This window comes from Mauremys reevesii, linkage group 1, assembly GCF_016161935.1.
Source record: "Mauremys reevesii isolate NIE-2019 linkage group 1, ASM1616193v1, whole genome shotgun sequence".
Classification (NCBI taxonomy): domain Eukaryota; kingdom Metazoa; phylum Chordata; order Testudines; family Geoemydidae; genus Mauremys; species Mauremys reevesii.
The window spans coordinates 21,210,670-21,237,626 of NC_052623.1; the positions used below are offsets into that span (position 1 = coordinate 21,210,670).

Genomic DNA, 26,957 nt, shown 5'->3' on the forward strand with positions numbered 1-26,957 from the left:
TGTGTGTGTGTATATATATATGTATGTATGTATGTATGTATGTACGTACACAGTAGCAAGCATCTATCTATGAAAATATGTTTCCCAATGTTTGCATTTGTCCGGTAGCAGATCGAGATTTTCAAATATTCTTATGACTGGACATCTGAACAAGACTTCCTTTTCTCAATATCCTTCTAACGAACCAATTGCAGAAAAAGAATATGTCCAATCTTTTTCTTAAGTAAAAGCAGCAAATACTGTTTTTAAAAGGAAGCTGACAAAACAGTAAAGTGGATTCTGGATAGTTCTCCTATAGCTGTAGTAACGAGGCCACATGCTGTCACAATTTTATATTACTGTAGGGTAACACCTGCACTGACATTTTTGGCTTTATTTGAAAGTACTTATTTTTCTATCCCAGTGCCAGTTCCCTAACCTTATAAATCAAAAAGAAACTCTCTCTCCCTCTGAGTGCTATGAGACCTGGGTGGATGGAGAGAAAATTGCTTCATCATTTGTCTAGCAGACTTAAACTAAGGGAAATTCATGAAAAATAATCTCTTGATGCAAGAGAAGAAGCTGCTAAAGGGGAGAACACAGATGTAAAAGTTTTAATCATCATCACATTTTCTTCTGTACTAGGATTCATTGCCTCTTCCACTTATTTCCTATGAAGCAAAAAAATCAAGTACAACAAGGGAGTGAAGAGTAAAATTCAATCAGGTTTTACTAGAGAGGGTCTCAAGTACTGATCCTAATTCTGACAGTCAGGAACCCAACAGATTGTATAGGAAATTAGGGGATAAAAAATAGCATTAAGGATGGAGCCTGCAATGTTGTAGCAAAAGTCTTATATTAGACAGGCAGATGAAATAGCGTGTACCTTCCTTACCAAGGAGGAACAAATGAAGGCTCAACATTTAAACTAGCAGTTCTCAAACTGCCTGCCATGGAGATGCACTGGCTTTCTTTATCTCTAACTGTTAAACTGCATTAAAAGAACCTACATACACATTATCTCGTACTATTACTTTTCAGAGGGGTAGCCGTGTTAATCTGTATCAGTAAAAACAACAAGGAGTCCTTGTGGCACCTTAGAGACTAACAAATGTATTTCAGCCTAAGCTTTCTTGTGGTATAACCCACTTCATCAGATGCATGGAGCGGAAAATACAGCAAGCAGATATAAATATACAGCACATGAAAAGATGGGAGCTGCCCCGTGGCGGGGGGTCAGTGATAACGAGGCCAATACAATTAGGGTGGATGTAGCCCATTCCCAACAGTTGACAAGAAGAGATGAATATCAGCAGAGGGAAAATTATTTTTTGGTGATGGCTAGTGGCATTCTGTTACTTTCTTTGTTGGGCCTGTCCTGTAGTAGGTGACTTCTGGGTACCCTTCTGGCTCTGTCAGTCTGTTTCTTCACTTCCCCAGGTCGGTATTGTAGTTGTAAGAATGCTTGATAGAGCTCTTGTAGGTGTTTGCCTCTGTCTGAGGGTTTGGAGCAAATGCGATTGTATCGTAGAGCTTGGCTGTAGACAATAGATCGTGTGATGTGGTCTGGATGAAAGCTGGAGGCATGTAGGTAAGTATAGTGGTCAGTAGGTTTCCGGTATAGGGTGGTGTTTATGTGACCATCGCTTATTTATACTTTAGTGTCCAGGAAGTGGATCACTTGTGTGGACTGGTCCAGGCTGAGGTTGATGGTGGGGTGGAAATTGTTGAAATCCAGGTGGAATTCTCAAGGGCCTCCTTCCCATGGATTCAGATAATGAAGATGTCATCGAGAAACTGCAGAACTGGAATTAATTTGCAACCTTGACACCATCAAATTAAGCCTGAATAAAGACTGGGAGTGTCTGGGTCACTGCAAAAAATAATGTTCCCTCTGTTGATATTCACCCCTTCTTGTCAACTCTTGGGATGGGCCACATCCACTCTAACTGAATTGGCCTCATTAGCACTGACCCCCCAGCACTTGGTAGGCAACTCCCATCTTTTCATGTGCTGTATATTTATACCTACTTAGTGTATTTTCCACTCCATGCACCTGATGAAATGGGTTATATCCCACAAAAGCTTATGCCTAAATAAATTTGTTAGTCTCTAAGGTGCCAGAAGGACTCGTTTTTATTATTTTTCTGTGTAACTAACTGCAGCGGTTGCCACAGGGATGATATATTATGAATGAGAGGAGGCAATCCATGAGACTGAGCATGGGTTAAGAGGTGACCAGGAACTGGAAAGTTGTCCCAGGAGACACTATCAAAAGATACGGGGCACCCTCTGACAAGGTTTTAGAACCCCTGATTTAAATACAAAACAGTATCAGCAAAATCTTCAATGTCCTCTGCTTCCATCTGGTGGCAGGACATGGTTATAAATGTTAGTAGGTGTATAAATGAAAAACTGAAATTCAGTAAGCCTGGAGTAGAAGGAAAAAGATTTTGACCCAAGTCTACATTTTTGTCACAACTGTTATTGCCACCATGGTTTTCATTAAAAATAAGTTAGCCATAATCTGCCATTTTGGGGATGTGTATGGACGTGTTGCTGAATAGCTAAACCAATTTCAATGAGAACCTTGAATGTTGCCAAGTTAAACCCTGGGCTGCATGGGAAATAATCAAAACTAGGAGACTTAGCAATGTCACTGCAGTGACACAAAGGATCAGACCATTGTACTCTTAGTGAGAGCTTTAATTACATCAGGGGGTTCTTTTTCCACCAAAGGAAAAGACTAAAAAACATGAACAGCTAACATAGGTTTATATAGCTGAGCTCTAGTACAGCAAATACTGTCTTAACACCTGTCTGCTCTTGTGCCCCAAATAACCTTTATTTTCCCATTTTAGCTAAGAACTGTACTTGTTCTGTGATAAAAACCAGGACCCTGGACTTTTTCCAACACCACTGTGTCATGATTTCTACCCTCTTCACCATGATTACCCTGGAACACACCACAATAAAGCAGCACTGGACTCCTGTCAGATTAGAAAATTGAGCCATCAAGTTTACTGCCCTGTCTCTCGTACCAATAGAGATCATATGCTTCAAAAAGCAGCAAAAAATCAAATGCAGAAGAGGAAACTAGACTATTTTGGCTGGAGGGTCAGGCCGTTGAATGTTTGTTCTTATAGTAATTTTCACCATATAAAACAGATGTAACATTTGAACAGCGTGCTGTTCTGTAAAATTTACAAAACCAACAATAATGCAACACTTAGGCTGCAAATTTAAAAAGCAAGATAGACTGAGTGGCGATGAAGAAGACAAGTCTGATAGCATTAATAAAGTGTGTGATACCTGAACATTTAGGAATGCAAAAATACTATACATAAGCTATGTGGAAGAGTTAACATTGCTAGGAGGAACCTTAACTTTTCTGTATTTCCCACCTTTTAAAGTTTTCAACTGTTAATGTTGCATTAATATAACTTTAATACAAAACCCATTTTACAAAAAACAGAAAGCCATGGCTCTGACTTGAACCACATACAATATCGTAAATAAAAAGAGAATCAAAATTTCTTTACTATGCATGTGTTAAAGTTGATTTTTAAAGGCACACAATGTTTTAAGAAATACTGCACCTCTCCCAACTGTGGATTGCTACTCACAAACCTGTTTCAGATATCTGTGCTGGGAACTGTGGGATTGCTATGCACAATGCACTGTTACTGCAACAGTTGGAAGACTGTTTGTGGACACGCAGTGTTGATTTACACTAACCAGGATGACGGCTAGGATGGACACAGAGCTCCATCTCAAGTTACAAACTGAGACCACTGTAACATGCAATAGTGTGATCCTGTAGCGTAGATGAAGTTTCAGACTAATCTTGGTGAAAAAGGCAACAGGAGTCTGTAAGGCACATTACATTAGAAACTTCTGTATCCAAGTCAGGTGATTCAGAACTTGCCTACACTAGGCAATTTACACACTGCTGACTGTCTTAGCAAAGGGTGCAGATGAACCAGTGCTGAAAATTAGTTAACTGCAGGCGTAGGCAGGACCAAACTACGTTCAGAAGCCATGACTGAACCTTCGTAAACGCCATCTCCTCATCTTCAACTACTGGACTTCTGTTTTACCCTCCTGTAAGCATATCCAGATTTGCTGCCAGTAGTAAACTCCCTGATTAATAGGAAGTTCATGTAATTCATCAAAAACAAATTTATCAGCTCAAGGTCTCATTAACACACTTATCCAGGTCCATTTAACGCTTGATCAATTACTTCCGCCTCTTTGCCTAGCAACTCACTGTGAGCTGTTTGTGAACACAACCAACTAGGTTTCAGTACCTTCGCTCTGCCCGCTCCTTCTTTTTCAAGACAACATCCAGATCTTGCAATTGTTCTTCTAACTTCTCACAGAGTAATTTCTGAGGGGATAACACACAGTATCAGTTTCTTGCGTAAGCAAATACCTTCATTAATCAGTTTATTCAGACACTTAATGCACTGTTTTCACATTTGCCTTAATGATAGCTGGAATAGGGATAAGTGTCTACATGTGGAATACTTAAAACTAAATTCATAGTTTTCTTTGCATTTCCCTGTATATAGCCTAAGATTATTATGTTAATTTAATCTCTGCCAGAGACTTCAGTGGTGTAGCAACACAATATTACTTCTGTTGGAATACCACCAGGCAAGAACATGGCACATAGTGAAGGTTCAGTCTTCTAAATTTAAGGTAGACTTTAGCACAAATTTCAATACATTTTGCTAGAGAGATAAACCCTTCTGGTGAGAGGTATCTATTGTAGAAAACAGTCTGCCCAGTGCGCGTATTAAAGATGAGTGTTTAGAATAAGCATACTTCTAAATGATTCCCTGTTTTTTATTTTAAAATCTGTATAGTTAGCGGAAAGGTAACTGGGAGGTAGTTTGTATTTTATTTTATTTATATACATAGTGTGTTTTAGTCCTCTTTCCCACACTTCATTTATTGTTTATCTTTTTAGATTGTAAACTTTCATTTTAATTATTTCATTGGAAAACACATAGCAATTAGTTTCCATTTATTGATTACTACTGTGGTGCTTTTTATAAAAAAATAAAATGTTTTGTATGATATAAGACCTTATATCCACATCTAATATCAAGATAATAATCAAGTCATCATGTAGGTGGCTATTACTCACAGATATATCACCTGCTTTCTAGGGATTCTAACATTATGTCTTAGGTCAGCAACTGAGTTGATCTTTGTTACAAGTGGCCCCTATAAGAAGAACTTGCTTTGCTCTCTCAATAGGAGACCTGCCTTTTCCCATTACACTTGTTACATGTGCAAAAGTTCTCCCCAAAAGTGTTTTTATTGCAATCACTGTAGAACCTTTCCCATTTGATCACATTTAAAACTTCTCTTTTGCAGATATGATTTGTTCTCTCCTATCCATTCCTCCTCTCCCACCATATACTTTCCGTTGGTCTTTTTTGCAGTTTTAGGTGGGTTTTTTTCTTATTATGTACTTACTAGGAATTAGTCAACAGTGCCCTTAGCACTTTGGTGGGGAGGTGCTTTATATATAATCAGGTACAAGTAGCACTTCTAACTTCATTTGTAAAGAAAAAAATTCTTACAATCTCAACCCGTTAATTATTTAAATTTAAAAAAATACTTAAAACCACAGAAACAGGCAAATTTTGATGCACAATACAACTATACATCATCACTGATCAGGATCTTCTCTTTCACAGTAGAAGCCCTGCTTTGTGACATGCAAGTGATCTAGCTGTTTCGGAAGCAAAGATGGGGTATGAGATCCACCAGGCTGCCTCTATAATGTACCTAATTCTGCCCCAATCACTGCCGCAGGAAAAGTATTAGTCACACAATGGCCTTTAAAACTCCAGGCCTCTACCCTGCAGAACTCACTATTTTTGCACCTTCTATTTCACATGAAGGCCAGCCATATGTTTGCATTGAAATATTTTTTAGTAGCATCTAGCCTCATTGGAGGAAGCACTGAAATTTGCCTGCTGCTAGGCAGAGACAGCACTCGCTCTCAGCAGAGACCGACTGGCATGTTACAAACATGCTCCTGCTGGTTTGCTACAGGCAACTGGCTGCATGTTCCAACCAGGTTCTGAGCAAGTAGCTCTGGGGAGGGAAGTGGGTTTCAATCAGAGCTCCTGCTTCCTTGACTAGTGCTGCACTTCCCACATTCAGTCTTTCTTACAGGAAAAATGAAGAGAATGACTATTTCCAATTCTACTGTTTCCTTGATGCAACCTTTGCAAAGGTAGGAAAGAACTGATTCTGTTAAGCAGTACAATAGCCATCTACTAATAATGAAAAAAAGAATGAAAAAAGCGTGAGGAAAAGGTTATCTCCAGCTCGGTTTAATACCAGAGCAGGGGGATGGTTGAGGCAATGCATCCCAAATGAGAGGTTATTTTTTAACTGAGAAAGATGGTTACCAGAAATAGTTTGTTAATCAAACAATGATTCTTCACAACATCTAGCAGAGATGAAAACTAGTCAACTAGAAAGCATACATGTTGGCAAGGTGGGCAGAACCACTCTCCATCTGGGATTATCATCAATGGGGGTCGAAGGCAGGCTGTGTGGTATCCACTGTCACAAGAGTCACACAACAGAATCTGTGGAAACAACGTAACAGATTAGCATCAGTTTGTACCTCTTGGCAGGTAACAAGTTCTAAAACTATTTTCTAGGCAGTGTTGAAACAACTGCCTAAATACTCTGATCCATACAAACTTCAGAACCTCCAAAATCACTTATTTGTAGGGTTTTATGGAAAGATGAAACATGTCTTTTCGTGGAACAGTTGATGTAACAGGATATTCAGCCTTAACTCTGGATTGTTTATCATGTGTACAGACACAAACAAACCCTCTCTGGATTGCCTAGAATCACAGAAGAACACAGAATTAGGAAGCTGTTTAAAATGCATATTGATTTATCAGGGTAAACCCTAGATGCCGCTTTTCCGTCAAATAGGAGATGGCAAAGTTGACGTGAATTGTGTGCACATCCACTGGAGTACGCAATTCATTCAAGGAGCTACTAAAGTGGTCTCAACCATGCTGGCATGTCTATCACATAACTAAAAGAACACTTACTTTGTGGATTAATGGCATGAGTGAGCATTATGATTTGCCAGATAAATATAAATGTTAAAGATGAGTGGCAAGTGTTGTTAAAGCAGAACTGTAGAAATTAGAGATAAAATGCTATAGAGAATAATCATCTATCTAGTCCTTTGTTCAATTTAGTGATAAGCATCTCAAGCAATAGGGTTTTCAGCACTTCACTGAGCAGATAATGCCACTTCTAAAGAAACTCGATGTCAGGAAGTCTTCACAGATATTCAGGCAATACTTTACTTATGAATTCCATTCCATTTAAAATATTGCAATATTCAGCATCTTACAATATTGAAAAAAATATAAAAGAAAACTCCAGTGACAAGTTATGATCCTTAAATAGTTAATTTACTGCATATGAACATATACTAACGCAAAATGGATCTCTAGAACAGTTTGTAGGAAACACTTGTCATATTACCTTCACAAATGAGAATGGCCTCAGCTGAAGCTGCAAATGATGATACTTCTCAGCAAGCAATCTAGACATATGATGCAGATTGAGACTAGGATTCCTGCTTCCACATGGAAGAGCAAGGACTTCAAAGCTGAACATAGCAGTGGCTTTTCTGAAATCTTACCCCTTACATTTCCTTTCCTATCCACACAAATGGGCTATCTGTTTCTCTCAAGTCCAACCCTGCATTCTCAGATACCCCATATTGCAGCTTCCTATTTAATTCATTCTGTTATCTATAAGACCTAGTTTTTGGTGAATTATCCAAGAAATCATCAGAGGATCATATATTGCCCTGGAGTTTTCCTTTAATGCACACGCACAGTAAACTCCATGTCACAAGAGTTAAAGAAAAAGTAATGACCTCTAAAAGAGGCACAGATTGTTGCCCCATGGCTTATTTAGGGGGAAAAGAGTAATCAATCCTTATTATTCCAAAGGACATACCCAGAATGTAAAACCCAATGTTTCATCACCAAACGGCATAGGGTTTTACATTCAGGATATGTCATAATTGTCTTATTTAAAATTTCATATAAAAGATGTTTTTAATGTTTAAATTCTGGGTCTGGACCTTTATAGGCCTGGACTTTATTACACATTAAATGGCACCAAGCTGGATGATTTCCTAGCGCTTGTTTTTTACACTGGGATGCAAGTAGTTTTCAAACTACTTGACTGTGCACTTAGTTCATAAATATCCAAACCGATTTTTAAAAATAAAGCAGAGTGAACCAGGTGAGAAGTCTGATTGTTTCTTTTTATTCAGTTGATCATGGAGAAAAAGTGTTCTGGCTTCAGTCGGCAAATTAAAGTGACTATTACATGCCAAAAAGCGACATCAGAGGAAAATTAAGGCTGTGAAGGCAAGTACTCAAAAGTCAGGAAATGCCAGCATTAGGGGTTGCCTAGGAAACTTTAATTTGCTACTCTTGTATTTATGATAAAGTCTTTAGTTACATATTTATTTTTCACAGGATCCCTGCCTCATTTGTTGCAGAACTTGGAAGGTGTGTAGTGAATGAGGAAGGGGACTACAGGAAGATAAAGGATGATTTCATGGTTAAAGCTATGTAAGTCTGCCGTAAAAAAATGGTTTCTATCCCTGCCTCTGCCATAGAGTTCCTTTGTGATCCTCTGCAAGCCACTTCAACCCAACTTTTAACAGGCGGCCACTAACTGCACACTCCTCATCCTCTGCATGTCTAATTTGAGATCCTGGGTTCTCATTTGCAGATGTGCCGAGTACTCAGACACAATTGTGCTTTAAACACAATGCACCATATAATGCTACATACTCTGAAAAATCAGGTGCTGAAGTCTGAAATTGGAAACCCAAAATTAGTGGACACTTTTGACCTTAAGTACTCTGTGCCTTAGCTCCCCATCTATCAAATGGTGATAATAGCAGCCCCTTTCCTAACAAGAGGTGTTCTGAAAATAAATGAACATTTGTGAAACGTATATAATGTAGTCTGAGTGCCACAGAAAGCCCATGAGGAAATTAATAATTCTGTTTTCCGAGCAGGATTTGAGTAGGGTGCATATATTGAACAATGGAGGTTAAAACAAAATATTGAATAGCTGTTCATTAATTGAGCACCATCCATCCTGTACACTGAATGAGGCAAGGAGCCTGCGGAAAAATAATATGTGATTGTGTAATTAAGATTCTCCCATAATGCATATCTACAAAGGGGCTCAATTAAGATTGCATGGGAACCTTAATTTTGCCTTTTCCTAAAATCTGAGCGGCTTGACTTTGCAACCTTAATGTTCATTTAGAATAGTGTGTGTGTGTGTGTAAGTAATTTATTAATGTATATTACAGTAGCAGGGTTCAAAAAAGAACTAGATAAATTCATGGAGGATAGGTCTATCAATGGCTATTAGCCAGGCTGGGCAGGGATGGTGTCCCTAGCCTCTGTTTGCCAGAAGCTGGGAATAGGCGACAGGGAATGGATCACTTGATGATTACCTGTTCTGTGCATTCACTCTGGGGCACCTGGCATTGGCCACTGTCAGAAGACAGGATACTGGGCTAGATGGACCTTTGGTCTGACCCACTATGGCCGTTCTTATGTTGTGTTCTAGTAACCTAGAGGCCTCAACCAAGTCAGATCTTCATGGTGCTATGTACAAACATAGCAGAGTATACACTATAAAAGATACGACATCATAGGGAGTGAAATAAACTTGCACTCTTTCCTCTTGGTTTCAAGTAAATGGTCCCAATTCTCTGCCTGTGATGTTAAAGGGATCAAAAACATCACACAATGAAGGGCAAAAGATAGCTGTTCCCCAATAAAGGAGGCCAGAGAATGGGGGAATTCTGAGCCACTGTACACGCACAGAATTCATGTCCCCTGCAGTTTGTTTTTTTTTCCTCTGCAGAAAATACATTCTGCTGGAGAGGCTCTGCATTCTGCCTTTTGCCACCAGATGCTGCTATGGCACCAGAACAGAGGGTGGCTGGCTCACCAGCTGTAGCAGTCAGCAGCTGATAGGATGGAAGAGAGGCTGCATTCCTCACAGTGCCCTGCCCGCGGGGTCAGGGGAGGAGGCACGGGATATAGGGGGACAGACAGAGTAGGGCACATGGTGCTGTTAGGATGGTCTCAGAATGGGATTCAGAAGGGCCAGTGGATGGAGACAGACTAGGGCAGGGGCTGAATGGGAGTAGGGATGCAAGACCGGATAGGGGTACAGGGATACATGGGGATGGGGAGGAAGTGTGGCTGAGTGGGGGTGCAGGGACACATGGGGACAGAGATGACCCATACCTGCTGATAATGGGGGGGGATAGGGGGCACAACCCCAAAACAGCTCAAGTCACTTGCTCCCCAGGTAGCCGCCCCTCCAGGAAAGCCAGACTCCACCCTTCCCAGAAAGCAGCGGCCCCTCCCTACAGCTCCTAGCTATTCCTCCTGCTTTTCCCAGCAGAGTTAAAGCAGCAGCCCCTCCCCACAGCTTCCAGCTGTTTCTCCTGCCTCTCTCTGCCTGGCACAGCTCGCCAGTTCAGCTGCTCCACAGGGAGGGGGCCTGGCCACCTCTGCATGGGGACAGGGACAGATGTGCCTGACTGAATGGGAGAGACTGGGGTCAGATAGGGTCTGCATGGGGGGAGGCTCCCCAATTCCATAACACTCTCCTCCCCCGCAACAACCCTCCAGATTCACTCTCAGGCTCCTTCCCAGCAATTAATTCCCTCTCCTTCAGCTCCTCCATTATCCTTGGCTCCCCTAAGCCTTTGCATTACTTCTGAGGGGTGCGGGAAATATGTTTCTGTATTGTAGTTTAAATGAATTACTACTCAAAGTTCTGTATTGATATGACTAGTAAGGAATCTATTTATCAAAAAAACATTTCTTGAATCTTTTTTGTTGTCTGTACTGTTATACACACACACACACACACACACACACACACGTTGACAGGTATTTTGAAATAAATTACCAAACTAATTGAAACTGGCATGATCATATTATGTTATTTTGACAAATAACATATGCAGGATTTTAAAATATTGTGTGCAGAACTTTTAGTTTCTTGGCGCAGAACTGGTCCAGGAATAATAATCTGTCTCATACACCCTCCCTTTTCCCAACATGAGACTCAGAACTGGTAAGAGGAAGGAAGAGGGAGTAAATGTTGGGGAAGGCTGAAGAGATCAAGCTGGATTCTGAACTCTGCCTCCTCCTCCTACTCAGACCACCATCATGTCAGTCAGCAAGATCCAGACTGGAAGCAGACGGGACAAGCAATGTGAGGGGGGCCATGCTGGAAGCAGATTTCATCTTAGCCCCAAGCCATCAGGGCATACCCACAGCATTAAAAGCTTGTTTGTATTAAGATGACTAATGGACCTATTGCAGCCTTATCCATGTCCCCTTATTGTTACTACCTATTAAACCTGCCCCATCACTTTTCCCAAGGAGGGACTGTTTATTGTAAAATACCATTACACATCTCTCAGAAGAAAGCTCGCTCATGGCAGAAATAGCTTTGTTTTACACATTACTAGTCTAAAATCCATCACTTTCAGGGTGATTAATGGAAGCTTTTCTCCCATCACACTATTTTGTAGATCAAGAACATACTAGCTCAGGGTGATTGGGAAGGCCACACTTCTTGCATGGTTCATCATCATCAGCAGGTGCAGGTTCCTCTTCTTCCTCTTCCCCCACAGATTCCTCCTCAGAATTTTCTTCGGACTCAGACTCCTCGCTGTCTTCATTACTTGAATATCTCCACCTGCCACGTGTTCGAGTACCTGTCCACCGCACTTTGCTTCTCTGTGTGACCTAGTGTTACAAAGGTAAAACACAGCAAAAGGCTCTTACATTGCCTCGTCATTTACACTGTGGGTTTTCTGCAGGGGTGAAAGTAGAAATAGGGATTTACTGGTACGCAGCTGGGTTGGGGCCGGCTCTGGCCCCCAGAAGGGGCAGGGCCTCGGGTGGAAGGGGCAGGGATGGGGGGTCAGAGCCAGCCCCAGCCCACCCTGTACCGGTAAGTGCCCTCCCACTCCCCTGCCAGGGTATCAGCGACAGCTGGGGGCTCCGGCAGCAGTTTAAAGGGCCCAGGGCTTGTCCGCCGCTATCGCCCCAGGCCCTTTAAACCATTGCCGGAGCCCCCAGCTGCCGCTGCTACCCCAGGGCTCCGGGGGCTATTTAAAGGGCCGGGGCCGTAGAGGCAGCAGGAGCCCCAGGCCCTTTAAATAGCCCCCACAGCCCCGCCGTTACTCCAAGGCTCTGGGGACTATTTAAAGGGCCCAGGACTCCCCTGCTTCTACTGCCCCGGCCCTTTAAATAGCCCCTGGAGCCCTGGGGTAGCGGTGGCAGGGCTCCAGCAATATTTAAATGGCCCAGGTCAATAGAGGCAGTGGGAGCCCCAGCTCTTTAAATAGCTCACGGAGCCCCGCTGCCGCTACCCCAAGGCTCCAGCAGTGGGGCTCTGGTGGCAATTTAAAGGGCCTGGGGCTCCAGCCGCTGCTAGGAGCCCCAGGCCCTTTAAATTGCTGCCTGGGAAAGCCGGGTCGCCCCGGTATGGCACACCGGCTCTTGCCAGTACGCTGTACTGGGGCTTACCAGCTTACTTTCACTTCTGGTTGTTTAAGTTAAAAAGACCATCACACTTTTAAGTTTGAGTAAATGTTCTCTAAAATGAACTGATTCATTTCAATCAGAATAGCTACAGGAAAATGTAGCATGATCATAGAATACCAAGGTTGGAAGGGACCTCTGGAGGTCATCTAGTCCAACCCCCTGCTCAAAGCAGGACCAATCCCCAGACAGATTTTTGTCCCAGATCCCTAAATGGCCCCCTCAAGGCCTGAACTCACAACCCTGGGTTTAGCAGGCCAATGCTAAAACCACTGAGCTATCCCTCCCCAAAATACAGCAGCTTCAATGAGTAGATCTTTCATTGAGTCCAAAAATCCTTACAGAACTAATTACAACCAAAGGAAAAACAGAAATTAAGGGGTACAAGCAAAGAAAATGCTTCAGGTGAGGTTTAAAAGACATGAAGACAAAGCTTTAGAATGTGACTCCACTCCTTTGTTGAGCTATCAAAATCTAAAATTTCTACTTTGACAAGGTAATTTTGCATAGTGAATATGAGAACTTTAACATATAAACTTTTCCCCTCCAGAGTACAATAAATCTTATTTTGAAGCTCTTTCCTCAATCCAAAGAGAATATATTTCTATCACTGCTTCCTTTTAGAAAAACAAATTACAGAATGTGACTTATTTTACTTTTAGAACCATCATATTGTAAGAGATAAATTGCTGTCATCGTTAAGTGTTCTCTCTGCCTGTGGGGTTGGAGGAGGAAGATGTCTGAGAGAACTATGTGCATGTTTATGTTCTATACAAGGAGACCAGGCCCAAAATTCTCTATATTAATTTTTTTATCTCACTACACATATTTAGATCACTAAGTCTTTCAAAAGCTATGTCCATTTAAGACTGTACTTGTTTCAATTTTAACATATTGTTACTTGTAGCACCTATTATTACCAGAACTGAAAGATGAAAAAAATCTCAGCAATTTGTAGTTTATGTAAGGCATTTGACAGCACTTACTATATAACAGTTTCACCTGTCCCCTATAAGGTCAATTTCTCATTTTGTTTGTGAAGGTTATTCACACCGCAACAGAAGAGAGAAAAAACAACTTTTTTTAAACAGAGAAAAAGGTGTTTGTAGAACTACAAAAGCTAGTAAGGGGATTCAGAACAGGAACAGCACCTGAAAAAAACAACCTAGTTATTCATTTTTGAAATTAACGATTTCAGGTTGACACTGTCCTTTTACCAAGGGCACTTTTAAAAAGAAAAATGTTGCCTCTATCTTCCTGTTTTTTAAATGTATTTTAACTAGCTTTTCAGAAAGGCATACAGGTCAAAAAGAAAACAGAGTCACAGCATGGCTAATAGCAGGCTGTACATGTCTAACTGCAAGCTCACTATCATTTCTACTCTATAAAAACTTTAAAACTGTGCCTGAAAGACTAACTTCTCATGCAAAACACACTTTCTGAACCCAAAATAAAACCTACATTCAGCCTAGATAAGAAATTCCCTCAATCGCTCTAAAAGTGGTTCAGCTACTCTCAAGAACAAAACTCCTGTTAAATTCTACATAGCATTACTACTTTACTCTAACATTTTTCCTATTCCCATCTATCCGCCATCATCATCAAATTGACCAAGTATCAGCATATACATCACACAGTCAATCTTCAGCATCTTATTCATGGTTAAAGCATCCAATCTATAGGATTTAAAGCATACTACAGGTTTGATTAATAAGGATAAGCTCCTCTAGAAAATAAAATAATTTGCACTAGATATTATAAAACCAGGTTCAATGTAAGAATTCTGACACTTACAAATTATGATGTTAATAGCTATTAGAACTCTCCTGGGGGCTGTTTTCAGATCACTCACTGCCCTAACCAAGTTATTGGACTAGTAATATGCATAAATTGACCATAATGGCATGCTTCTCCACATTCCTCCACAAATTTGTTTTCCTTAGACTGAAAACAACCATCTCCTCCTGTGCACTATAATGGTGTTACCTTGCTCATTTTAGAATTGGACTCCTTCTCTTGCTTTTTCACATCCTCTCTTCGGTCTTGCTTTTGCAGCACTGCCAGTTTCTCCTCTTCTTCTTCACTTCGTTTTTTGTCAGTTTTCTGATCCCGAGTCTCCACCACTTTTGGAGTAGGTTTAGATATTCTTGGAGACCTCCTTAAAGTGCGACCAACACTGACTTCCTCCTCTTCCTTCTTCTCAGTGTCCTGAGTCTTCGGAGGTGGATCAGGCTTTTTCTTTCTACTGGAGATCCTGATGGTTAACTTGATCCCTTCCTTCTGCCTCTCGGAGGTTATTTCCTTGTTATCTGTTACACAGATGTTCTCTTCAGAAATCAGTTTATATTTAAATTTGCTTTTTTGTACTGCAGATTCCTTTTTAGTCTCTGAAGACTCCTCTATATTAGAGGTTTGGGCATTATCTTGTTTATCTGGTTCTGTCTGGGGAGCTTCAAATTCCTCCTTTTGTTTTTCTGAATCTGATCCTTCCTGAACTTTGTTTTCATCAGGAAGTATGCTTCTGGAATCTGAGCCCTCTTTTTCTAAAGCAGATTTCTCGGAAGGAACAGGAGGAATAGATGATGGAGGTGTTTCAGCTGCTTTTGGAGAGTCAGATTTCTTCTCCAGTTCATTTTTACTTTTCAAACCCTCTTCATCTGTTAGATCAAGCTTGGGAGGCTCCTTAGGAGTGGATGTCTTCATGGACTTTTCCAGCTTTTCTAAACATTCTTTGAGTGGTGGTCTGTCCTTCCTAGTTTTCAAAGCTAATTTCTCTTCAGGTTTCTTGGGGCAGTATCCTGCTTTCCAAGAGTCCTCCATTGCCACCTCAGAAGTCATACTGTCGAGGGACTCTTTTTCCATAGGACTAGATTCCTCCTTTAAAGGCACTTTCTGATTAGAGATCTCAGAGACCGTAGCAGCTACCTCTTTGTCTGTAGGCACATTTTTCTCATCTTCACATGTTTTCACAATTTTGCTAACAGAGTTTAAAGAATCTGATATTTTCCCCCCACTGATGCAATTTTTCTCCTTCGATGAGCTGCTGCTGTCTTCCTTTGTGCTAATGGAATGTTCTGACTTATTATTTTGGGTGACATTTTGGGCAACTTTTTCATTGCTAACTTCTCCATTTACTAGCAATTTCCCATCAGGACATAAAGCAGTGATTGTAGGGACTCGTCTAAAACCCTCCTCCTCTGGTTTTCCTTCCTCTTTCAAGACATCCTTTGTTGGAGTAACACATTTACACAAGGACCCCTTTATTGGACTGTCATAGTCATCTGTCAGCTTGATCTCTCGCTTTTTCAATGGTATCTTTGCCTGCTGGTCATTTTTAAGTTTCTCACTTTCTTCTGCAGATTTCTCCACAACTTCTTGAGGGGTTTTGACATTGACACAAAACTCTAATCTCTCAGGCTCATGAACTGTTATTTTATCTGTGCTGCTTTTTACTTCTTTAAAATCTTTTGGTTCTACTTTATTTTCCTTCACTTCTGCTTTAACAGGCTTGACATTTTCTTTAAAGGAATCATTTTCTTCTTTGGTAATCTGCTTTTCCTCATTGTTTTCTGAAGGTTTCTCTAGCTTTACTATGACAGGCAGTTTTATAATTTCCTTTTCTTCCACTTTCTCCACTTTCATCATGTTTTCATCTGCTGGAACTGTAGGTGGAGGAAGACTTTCCAATTCCTTTGACTGTTCCTCCACGTTCTCCTTTTCTTCTTTTATTTTTAATTCATTTCCTGTTAAAATAGAAACAAAATAATATAACATAACCAGATGAATTCTAGGATAAAAAAAATAAAGCTAAAGATGCATCCTACAACAATCAAAATGAGTCCTCGCTAATGAAATTAAGGGTTTGGCCTAACTCTGGCATTTGCCGTCTGATTGACAAATATTAGCTAAAGAATGGGACAGAATGGCAGATCAGTTTAACTAAAAACCAGAGATAATTCTAAACTTAACAGAGAATATCAGCAGAGCCCCAGATCTATCTTTTTTTATGCTGACCTTTTAGCTTCCTAATCAATTTTAGCAAATTTTTTCTAGAAGTGTGTGCACATAAAATCTAAGCACGAGGTCTGTAACACTATTTTTTAAAAGAAGTCTGAATTGACAGTTTGCATTACTTCACTATGACAAAATATTCTACAGAATTCCTTATACTAGAATTTCAAGTGAAGTGTCTACATCCAAACCACACTCTTGTTTATACACATTGATATTTTCAGAAGGGTTTACTTATTATTTTTTTCTGTTTCAGAGAGAAGAGGAGAAGCTGCAATACTATGTCCTGAACCAAAATTCACCCAGATGTGTTGCACTTTAGCAGGGCCATGGTCCATGACTGGGTCTCCTATGTGCTACCACAATACAAATAATAATAACATTTCGCATTCATTTCACATGCACAAGTCCCATTGACTTCAACGGGACCAACACGTACAAAATAAGTGCAGAGTACAAATACATCAGAGAAAACTGCAGGGAGCAGATCTGCCCAGAGTTAGATGGTATGGTCTTTGCGCAGAAGTTGAGATACAATTTCCAGTAGGTGTGTGATACAAGACAACAAAAAATGAGATGTAATAGCACTACGTATTCTTCAGTGTGATCTTCCAACATTTGAAAGGCTCTTACTATTCCAAAAATGCAGTAAATCTCAGCACCAAGTTATTCCTTTCCCCCTGCACTAACTGAAGTCCTTTCCCAGATGAAAGCTTCCCAAAATGCTGGTTTAGTTCTAAATGAAGAGGGGGCATCCAAGAGCTAGCTTAACTCACAAACAGGAAACAAGAAAGAAAACAGTGTATAGAAGGAAAAAAAAATAGTGAGGAGAAACTCAAGGGACTTTGAAAGAAAAACCAAAACCAATGTAGGTAGTTTCAGAAGTCAGTCAGAGAGAGAAGTCAACTCCTCATGAATGTAAAACCAGGAACTATATTTCAAAGGGTCCAGACCCATTTTTTCCTCCTTACTTAGATGATTTACACTCCGCTTTCCCCTGTAACTTCTCAATGCTGTAAGTGGCTTTCCTGAAGGCAGTGCTTACCCGAGATAAGAGTAGGATACATTTTCTGTGTCTGCTCTTTTTCTGCTTCCTCTTCCCTTGTCTCTGACCTCTTTCTTTTGCAACCCTTTTCCCTTGGCTATGCCTCTCCCTCAAGCTTCTCATAGAATCAGAGAATCATAGAATATCAGGGTTGGAAGAGACCTCAGGAGGTCATCTAGTCCAACCCCCTGCTCAGAGCAGGACTAATTCCCAACTAAATCATCCCAGCCAGGGCTTTGTCAAGCCTGACCTTAAAAACCTCTAAGGAAGGAGATTCCACCACCTCCCTAGGTAACCCATTCCAGTGCTTCACCACTCTCTGTGTGAAAAAGTTTTTCCTAATATCCAACCTAAACCTCCCTCACTGCAACTTGAGACCATTGCTCCTTGTTCTGTCATCAGGTACCACTGAGAACAGTCTAGATCCATCCTCTTTGGAACCTCCTTTCAGGTAGTTGAAAGCAGCTATGAAATCCCCCCTCATTCTTCTCTTCTGCAGACTAAACAATCCCAGTTCCCTCAGCCTCTCCTCATAAGTCATGTGCTCCAGTCCCCTAATCATTTTTGTTGCCCTCCGCTGGACTCTTTCCAATTTTTCCACATCCTTATAGCATTAGAGGGCAGCAGCCGTTCTAATCCTTGTGTATGCTAGACAAATTCCCTATTCTAAGAACTGATTTAGTTCCCTACATCAAAGTAGTCACATCCACTCACAAAGAGGGCTTTAGCTATTTACAAGTTCTCAAAACATCATTTGAGTAGACTTGGCTTTCAGCAAATTTAAGAAGTGATTCAGTTTAAACTGTTTTAGTATAGAATAATTTAGTGCCGGTGTAGATGTGGACAAACAAACAGTACATTCGGGAGTAGGGTGTTATTTCACGATCTCCCAGAACATACTGTTTCTGAAAGCAGTACTTGGATTGTGCAATAGGTACCAGAGGGCAGTGGAACTGGAATGGTTTAAGTGCTGAACTGTTTGTACCTAAAACCAGCAACAAGTAATTCTATTGTCTGGTATAGACACAACCCCATTGTCTAGCACTAGAAATTCTACAAGCAATGCATATCAGATGGTAGCCTAACACGAGTAGTGACATTAGCGAACTTTGATGGATTGGTGTACCATGCTGTCTTGTCTCATGATTGGCTTGTCTATACTGGATAACTGTTTTAAAACTGGTTCAGCTAAATAGACTTAAATCAAATCAGTTAGAGCCAAAGCATAGCCCTGAGTTTAAGTAGCTTAAACTGGTCTGACCAGTTTTTACTGAACCAATTTCAAGACCATTGCTTGAAATTAACTCTGTAGTATCAATGATTGGGGAGATTTGATCATCTCTTATTTGCAATGTAATTGCAACGTTAGCCATTGTCAAATATCTTAGTTATATTAAACTTACATCAACCAATACAGATCATACTCTGTATTAATTATTGATATTAGCAATATACAGTTAATTGTACAATAAGATTTCTTAACTGTTTCTACAGCACCTCACAATATTATATTATTGTATTAATTGCTTCTTCCCTTCACCAGTTCTTTGGAAGAACGTGCATTGAATGTCAATGCAGTAGCAATACTTCCTCTTGTAGGCCAGAACTCTGGGCCAAATTCTGCCCACAGTTACACCTATAACACTCACTATCTTTAATACGATTGGCATGGGTGTAATGGAGGGCACAATGTGATCCTGAAAACCTTGTCCCCATTGTGGAAATTCCCCCCCAAAATGCAGACCAATTTTAAAACCAGATTCCCCAGGGGAGAGAGGCCTTTAATGGCTTTGAACCTGAAAAAATAGGTATTCTACTACAAGGAGAAGCATTTAACATTAACTGATTCCTATTAAAAACCTTATACGTCAAATAAGTTAGGCAACATATCAGAAATATGCAGTGACAAAGCAGTAAGGAATGAATAATGTTTCTTCACTGGTGAGAAAAATAAAATGTGCACAGTTAAGGGCTTTTTAATCAAACAAAGCTCATCACAGATCTTCATTGGGATTATTAAGCTACCTGACGATACAGTACTTAAATCCAACAATTTAAAACTATCTTGAACTGATGTGTTGCTCTTGATTTTAAAGCACAGGTTACTAAAGTGAAGAAAAATCCATATTTTGTGATACAAAGGCAAAGACAATGTCAACACAACTATGAGTGTGGTGTTTAACATCAGTTATGCCACTACACAAATTTGGGGGGCGGAAGGAGTTTCATGTCCATTAGAAACGTGAGGCTGGGTTGAAACCTAGTGCATGACAAATGAAAGAAAGATAATAGATAGGAAAGCAAATGTCAAGTGTCAATGGTGTTACACAAAATACCACAAAAACAAAGTTCATTTTTTTTAAAAGAATGGAAAGTTGTATATGTAATTTGTTGGGATTTTTTTTTTTTTAAGTAAACTGAGGACACACCCAAATTATTTTGAATTTTAAGATGTGTGAAAAAGTTTAAAATGTATCCTTGATACATGGATCAGAGACTTTTAGCTCAGAAAATAATAATTAAAAAAAAAACCCAGGCCTATTCTAATCCTCTAATTTTTCAGGAAGTTTAACATTTTGATATGATGCAGCACAATGTCTAAAGCTTGGTAAAAAGAGGGTAGAAAACCTGGTGGAGATATTTCTTCCTCCTTTTTGCTATCTTCATCTTCTATGCTAGGGCTTTCATGTGATGAGCTGTCCTGCTGGTTGTTCTTTTTCAACAGTGCAGGATCGATTTGTGCTTTCAAAAGCTCAAGCGTCTCAGCTAGCTCATTTCTGTTTCTGGATGACAAAGAAAAGAAGTAAGTTGTCTGATAAAGCTCTTTACTGGCTCTCCCCAAAGCTATCCATCTAAAACAAAAAACACCACCTGCTTAAATGATGCTGCATTACAAACTATGAGACCAGTGGATCGGCTTTGTCCAAGCAGAATAGCCATCATTTAGTGATTAAACAACTTGCCATTTTAGCTGTAATAAAACTAAATAAAATAAAATAAAACATCCTGCTTTGGATCTGAGCTTCTATTGTTTATTAGTTTTGTAATTATTAACCTATCATCATCAATGCCCATTTGTTTTCCTTTGCAATTATCAGATTCCCTCATTGAAAGGCCTTGTAGTGCAGCACTCATGAAACAGAAGAGCAATTATATTATTTAAAAGTAGATTTTTAAAAAGCACTTAAGTACTTTCAAAAATCCCACCCTAAACAATACACAGAAGGCTAGAAAATCTGAACATTTAAAATTAGTTGTTATACTGATGCAGAGATTATGGGGGGAAATTAATGCTCACGTAAGTAAAATAAAGTTACCAATTTAAACATTTAAGTAAGGACACAGAGAGCAGTAACAGACAACCTGTTTTGAGTGCTGGTTAAATGGATGCAATGCTGCACTGCAGGATTAGAAGTCAGGGCCTCTCATATTTCTGCTCTCAAGTAAATACCTAGCAAGTTGTTTTGGATAGGAATTTCGGTTTTACACACACAAAAAACCAAAGCCTTGAAGCATGCATGGAGAGTTTGGTGGTTTTAAACCCACTTCAGATCTCAGAGAGAATTACTGTGTTTTACCAGCGAGAGACACATGGTGCCAGGCCTCTCTCAGCATAAGCCTATCCTACTTTGCTTTTTGGCCTCTCTTTCTCCTGGCAGTCTACAGGGGCATGATGCAAGTCGAGCCTAGTTTACCTTTTGGCTGATTTGGTTTGTTGTGTTTACTTTATTCACATACAGCAGCTACTAAAATCTCCTTAAGTGGTAACACTGGTCATGTTATGTAACCCACTGAGAACTGACTTTGCAGTTTAAACTTTTTGTTCAACAACCCTAATTGCTAAAGCTATAGCTATATACACACACACAATTTAAATTATAGACAGTATTTGGCATTTATGAGATCTCTTTCACCATGTTTGTTTACCATTTTACTCAATGCCGATTCTCTTTTGATCAGAGTCCAGCTTGAAACACATTTGGAATTGACTAGATTTTTTTAAAATAAAGGTTCTACATGAGAATATATTAAAAAAAATCAGTCATTTGAAAACTTTACATAAATAAATTCAAAATTAAAAGACTCTTCCTTGGAAAATATGCCACAGTACACGAGGTACATGTTAGAAAATGAAATATTTACATAGTACAAAAACACTTTCCTTCATTTTAATAATAAGATCAAGGAAAGGTCACCAGGATAAACTGCTGGAGCTCACTGAGACTCAGAGGAGCGGTGATCCTCTGCATTTCAGCAGTTACTAGCACACTGTAACTCAATCATTAGTCATCCAGGATCTGAGTTCTACTTCAGAAGGTTCTTGTGTTTGGCTTCCTGTACTAGATTAAGGAATTATTTTGCATTCTATGAGCCTAGAACTTGACCCTGCAATTCTAATGAGCATAATGTTGTCCATTATTAATTTGACTGATAGCATGAGAGGTTAGAGCAGGGGTTGGCAACCTACGGCACGCGTGCCAAAGGTGGCAGCACGTGAGCTGATTTTTTATGGCAAGTGGCGGTGGGCTGAGTGGCTCAGCCCACTGTTGCTCTGGGGTTCTGGCTGCTACCCTGTTGCCAGCCAGGGTCCCGGCCGCCGGCCCCACTCAGCACCCACTGCTGGCCTGGGGACCCCTAGGGAACTGCAGGCTGGCAGCGGGCTGAGCAGGCTGGTGGCTGACACCCCCGCTGGCAGAAGCTGGCGGCCAGAACTGCAGAGTTGCAGCAGGCTGAGTGGCTCAGTCCACTGCCAGTCTAGGGTGCTGGCAGCACTCAGCCTGCTCCCGGTCTGGGGTTCCAGCTGCCAGCCCCGCTCAGCCTCCTGCCAGCCTGGATGAGCAGAACCCCAGGCTGGTAGCGGGCTTGGGGGGGCAGGGCTGCCCAGAGGATTGAGGGGGCCTGGGGGAAAGCAATTTCGGGGGCCCCTTCCATAAAAAAAAGTTGCAATTCTATAGAATAGTATATTCTTGTGGGGGCCCCTGTGGGGCCCAGGGCAAATTGCCCCACTTGCCCCCCCCCCCGCCTCTGGGCGGCCCTGCTGGGGGGGAGAGGGGGGGCGGCGGCCAGGATCCCGGCTGGCAGGAGCTGGTGGACAGAACCCAAGACTGAGCCACTCAGCCCACTGCCGGCCTGGGGTCCCAGCCACTTGGCCCCCGCTCAGCCCAGACCGGCAGCAGGCTGAGTAGGGCCTGGGATCCTTGCCTGGGGTTCCAGCCACCAGCCCCCCTCAGCCTGCGGCCGGTCTGGGGTTCTGCTCAGCCAGGCCAGCAGGAGGCTGAGCGGGGCCGGCGGCTGGGACCCCGACTGGCAAGGGGCCGGCAGCCAGAACCCCAGACCAGCTGCAGGCTGAGTGCTGCCGGCACCCCAGACTGGCAGCAGACTGAGCCACTCAGCCCCCAGCCGTTCCCGCTCAGCCCGCCGCCGGCTGAGTGAATGGAACCCCAGACCGGCAGTGGGCTGAGCGAGGCTGGTGGCTGGAACCCCAGACAAGGATCCCAGGCAAGGATCACACTAAATTGCTAAGAGCTGCATTTTAATTTTATTTTAAATGAAGCTTCTTAAATATTTTAAAAACCTTATTTACTTTAAGTACAACAATAGTGTATTTATATAATATAGATATAGAGAGAGACCTTCTACAAACGTTAAAACGTATTACTGGCCCACGAAACCTTAAATTACAGTGAACTTGGCACACCACTTCTGAAAGGTTGCCGACCCCGGGGTTAGAGAATTAACACAGTCTTCCTCCATGTTCCCTATAGCACATTGTCAGCACATAGTGGGACCATTCTCCAGGGGGCACAATTCTCCTCCTGATCCTACTTCCATATATCCACTGTGATCTTTAAACTCTAGATGGTGTTTCTCTTATAAACCATAAAACGAAATATGCATTGGCTACTATCCTACAAACCAGCAAGCTGTTTTTCTTCATAAATCATAGTTGTGCATGTGCTTTTCCTTACTATGTATGTATGAAGACAGATAATTAAATTGACAAAAATACTGCTCTCTGAAAAGAGGATACTTATTGAATTCAACATCTGAACTTCATAGACACACATAATCACATTTAAAATTTGCAGTTATAAACAAGAAAATAAAGAACAAAATTACCTGACGATGCATTTCCAAGAAGACCCATCCTGGTCATCCTGTTCTTCTACGTACATTCTCACATTATGTTCTTGATCCAGCTGATACCAATACATTAGACCATCCTTGTCTCGACCAATTGGCTGGAGACGCATAGCATCAGCATCCTCTTCATTAATGATATTCTTAAATTTTAGATTGTCATCAAACTGACACTCACAGAGGTACTGAAAAAAATTGCAAGGTAGAAAGATTTTTTTTTTAAAACACCAAGATATTACAAAAAAACCTTATTTGTGTGTTTTGGGTTCTCTTTTTAAACCTCCCTTTATTGGCTTTGTGACTTAACTAGAGAGAGGGGGATCCAGTGCATAGGCCTCTCCAGATTATACTCTTTTGGTAAATCAAAGATTAGTTTTTAATTTCTTGTTAGTGGCCATTTACAATGGTGTTAAACCTGTTCAACAGTAAACTTTAAACAGAGAATGAAGGCATCTTTACTGTACAGTAGAACCTCAGAATTACGAACACCTCGGGAATGGAGGTTGTTCGTAACGCTGAACAAAATGTTATGGTTGTTCTTTCAAAAGTTTACAACTGAGCATTGTCTTAATACAGCTTTGAAACTTTACTATGCAGAAGAAAAATGCTCCTTTCCAGGTTTGTTTTTTTGTAGTTTACATTTAACACAGTACTGTACTGTGTTTGATTTCTTTCTTTTTTGTCTCTGCTGCTGTCTGATTGTGTACTTCCAATTCCAAATGAGGTATGTGGTTAACTGGTCGGTTAGTAACACTGCTGTTCGCAAGACTTAGGTTCTACTGTAGTAAACACTCCAACAGCTACTACAGCAGGATGAAAGCAAGCCACCACCAAAGCATACATGCACAGGGTGGTGTTTCTATTTCCTCTTTTAAAAGTAGCCATTGAAACTCTAACCTCTGTATTTTATATACATCTGAAAGCAATGTACATAGGAAGTTTCCTTTTGTGAATGACCTAGCTAAACAGTGGATATTATTTATTTAGTATATTAATCTACAGTAAAACTCCATGTAATTTAAGCCATCACACATGAGGCTCATTACTCCTGCCTCCTCTCATGAGCTGAAAAGCTGAAGATGAGCCCCATCTTTCACCTTTGCACTTAAGATAAAATTGTTTCATTACTAGCTCATGAACATAACAAAAAAGAATACTGCATGCGTAAACACCCTCCAAGGGCAGAACAATAGCTACAAATATATTTCAGTGCGAACAAGTAAAGTATGAAAACGAATAGAAAACACCATATTTAGTTGAGGCTTATCCCCATTAACAAGACCATCAGCAATTATGATTGGTGATATTTGTCTGTTACAAGCTCTGACATCAGCTCCAAATTTAATACATTTAATTACTGCAATTTATAAGTTTTCAAAGGGACATTTTCAAAAAATAGTGAATACATTACCTTCAGAATTCCCAATTTGCATTCAACACTTGTTTCCAGGTATCCTTTCTTCTCCATCTCCCATGCCCAAGTACTGTTGAACTCTTGGCATATCTGTCAGATAAACAAAATATTAAACTAACTAGTATTAGTGGATGAATGTAACTTGAAACCTCTACAGAGGAAGAGTATTTTGTTGCAATACTAATGTTTACTTTTATCTACGAACAGTGCAACTTTTGCAAGCAAAAAAGCCATAGACAAAAACCAGAGATTAAGCCAGGTGAAGGTGGGCAAGCACTGGGCATGTCACCACTAAGTCCTGAAAGAGCATATCATCAGGATCTTGACTATCAACTCCATTTTCCTAGCTCTGAGCAACTCTTAAGAGACAGCACGATCTACAGCTAGGGCACTAGACTGGGAGTCAGGAGACCCAGGTTGTATTAGGAATAGAACTAACTCTGTCACTAACTTGCTATGTGACCTTGGGCAAGTTACTTCACCTCTGTGCATCCATTTCTTTTCCTATCTCCCTTTGTCTGTCATGTCTATTTAGACTACAAGTACTATGGAGCAGAAACTGCTTCTTACATGTCTGTACAGCACTTCACAGAGTATGTCAACACTGTGTTTTAAAACCCGTGGCAGCAAGTCTCAGAGCCTGGGTATACAGACTCGGGCTTGTGGGACTCATGCTACAGGGCCAAAAACAGCAGTGTAAACATTGTGGCTTGGACTGGAGCTTGGGTTCTGAAGCAATGTCTTTTAGCTGTTTTTAGCCCTGTAGCATGAGCCCGAGTCTGCAGACCCAGGCTCTGAGACTTGCTGCAGTGGGTTTTATAATGCAATGTAGATGTGCCCACAATGGGAATCACAGTCTCAGTTGCGGCCTCTAGGCCCTGCTACTGTAATACAAATATGTGAGACTGCCATTCATTCCATGTTGTAAAACAATGTAATTATGTATGAAATGCTGAGGTCCTTGGAGCACATACCTGGAACCATCTTGGAGTCAGAGCAAAGGGATGATGTACCACTATTAATGCATAACTACAATTTTTTCCCAGTTTTTCAATTCTGGGTACTCTGATAGCATAATCACAGTATTCTTATTTATCAATAAGCATACAGTATACAAATCTCTATATGGTTGTCAGCTATAGTACAGGTATTTACATCATATTAGAATTACTGATACATCATTATTAATATGGAAATCGCTCTGCTCTGACTGGCCACTATAATTCTTATAGTCCAATCTGCTCCTGTCTTGCACAGGAAATAGAGCCTGCAGGTTTGCAACCTTCTACATGAGGAAGTTGGTATCTAGTTTCAGAAATTTGCGTGCATACCCAGGCAGGCCGAAAGTTAGTTAGTTTAACTAGGACCTTAAGCAACTCTGGTCTGGGCATGCACACAGATTTTGGCTACAGCTCTAGGTTCACTAAAATTCATACTACGGATCTCGACATAAGATTTCATCAGATCCCAGCATTTTCAGAGTAACAGAACAGAAATCTACTGTACCTTGATTAAGTATTTTTCCCATCTGTCTGCTGTGACAGATTTTCCAATCTTCCTCATCAGTTTCAAGTGAAGTTCTACCAACTCTTTTGGAACTGCAGTATTAAAAAGGAGAGCAATAGTTAAAAATAACCAACATATATAAATCTTAATACTAAATATTATAATAGTATTG

General features: G+C 40.7%; 1 protein-coding gene across 6 annotated transcripts in view; it reads right to left on the reverse strand.

Moving 5' to 3' along the window:
- The window catches only part of RSF1 (remodeling and spacing factor 1), a 125,502-nt gene that overhangs the window by 50,398 nt on the left and 48,147 nt on the right, over nucleotides 1–26,957 (reverse strand). For 5 of the 6 annotated variants that reach the window (XM_039503947.1, XM_039503926.1, XM_039503907.1 and 2 more), the window contains exons 2-9: nucleotides 26,786–26,877; nucleotides 25,277–25,369; nucleotides 23,845–24,050; nucleotides 20,353–20,507; nucleotides 14,655–16,411; nucleotides 11,664–11,867; nucleotides 6,495–6,599; nucleotides 4,290–4,369 (exon numbers count right to left, since the gene is read on the reverse strand). In XM_039503947.1, the coding sequence (XP_039359881.1) occupies nucleotides 4,290–4,369; nucleotides 6,495–6,599; nucleotides 11,664–11,867; nucleotides 14,655–16,411; nucleotides 20,353–20,507; nucleotides 23,845–24,050; nucleotides 25,277–25,369; nucleotides 26,786–26,877 (2,692 nt within the window). The remainder of the gene's footprint in view (nucleotides 1–4,289; nucleotides 4,370–6,494; nucleotides 6,600–11,663; nucleotides 11,868–14,654; nucleotides 16,412–20,352; nucleotides 20,508–23,844; nucleotides 24,051–25,276; nucleotides 25,370–26,785; nucleotides 26,878–26,957) is intronic. The other variant, XM_039503915.1, reaches the window with a different exon arrangement.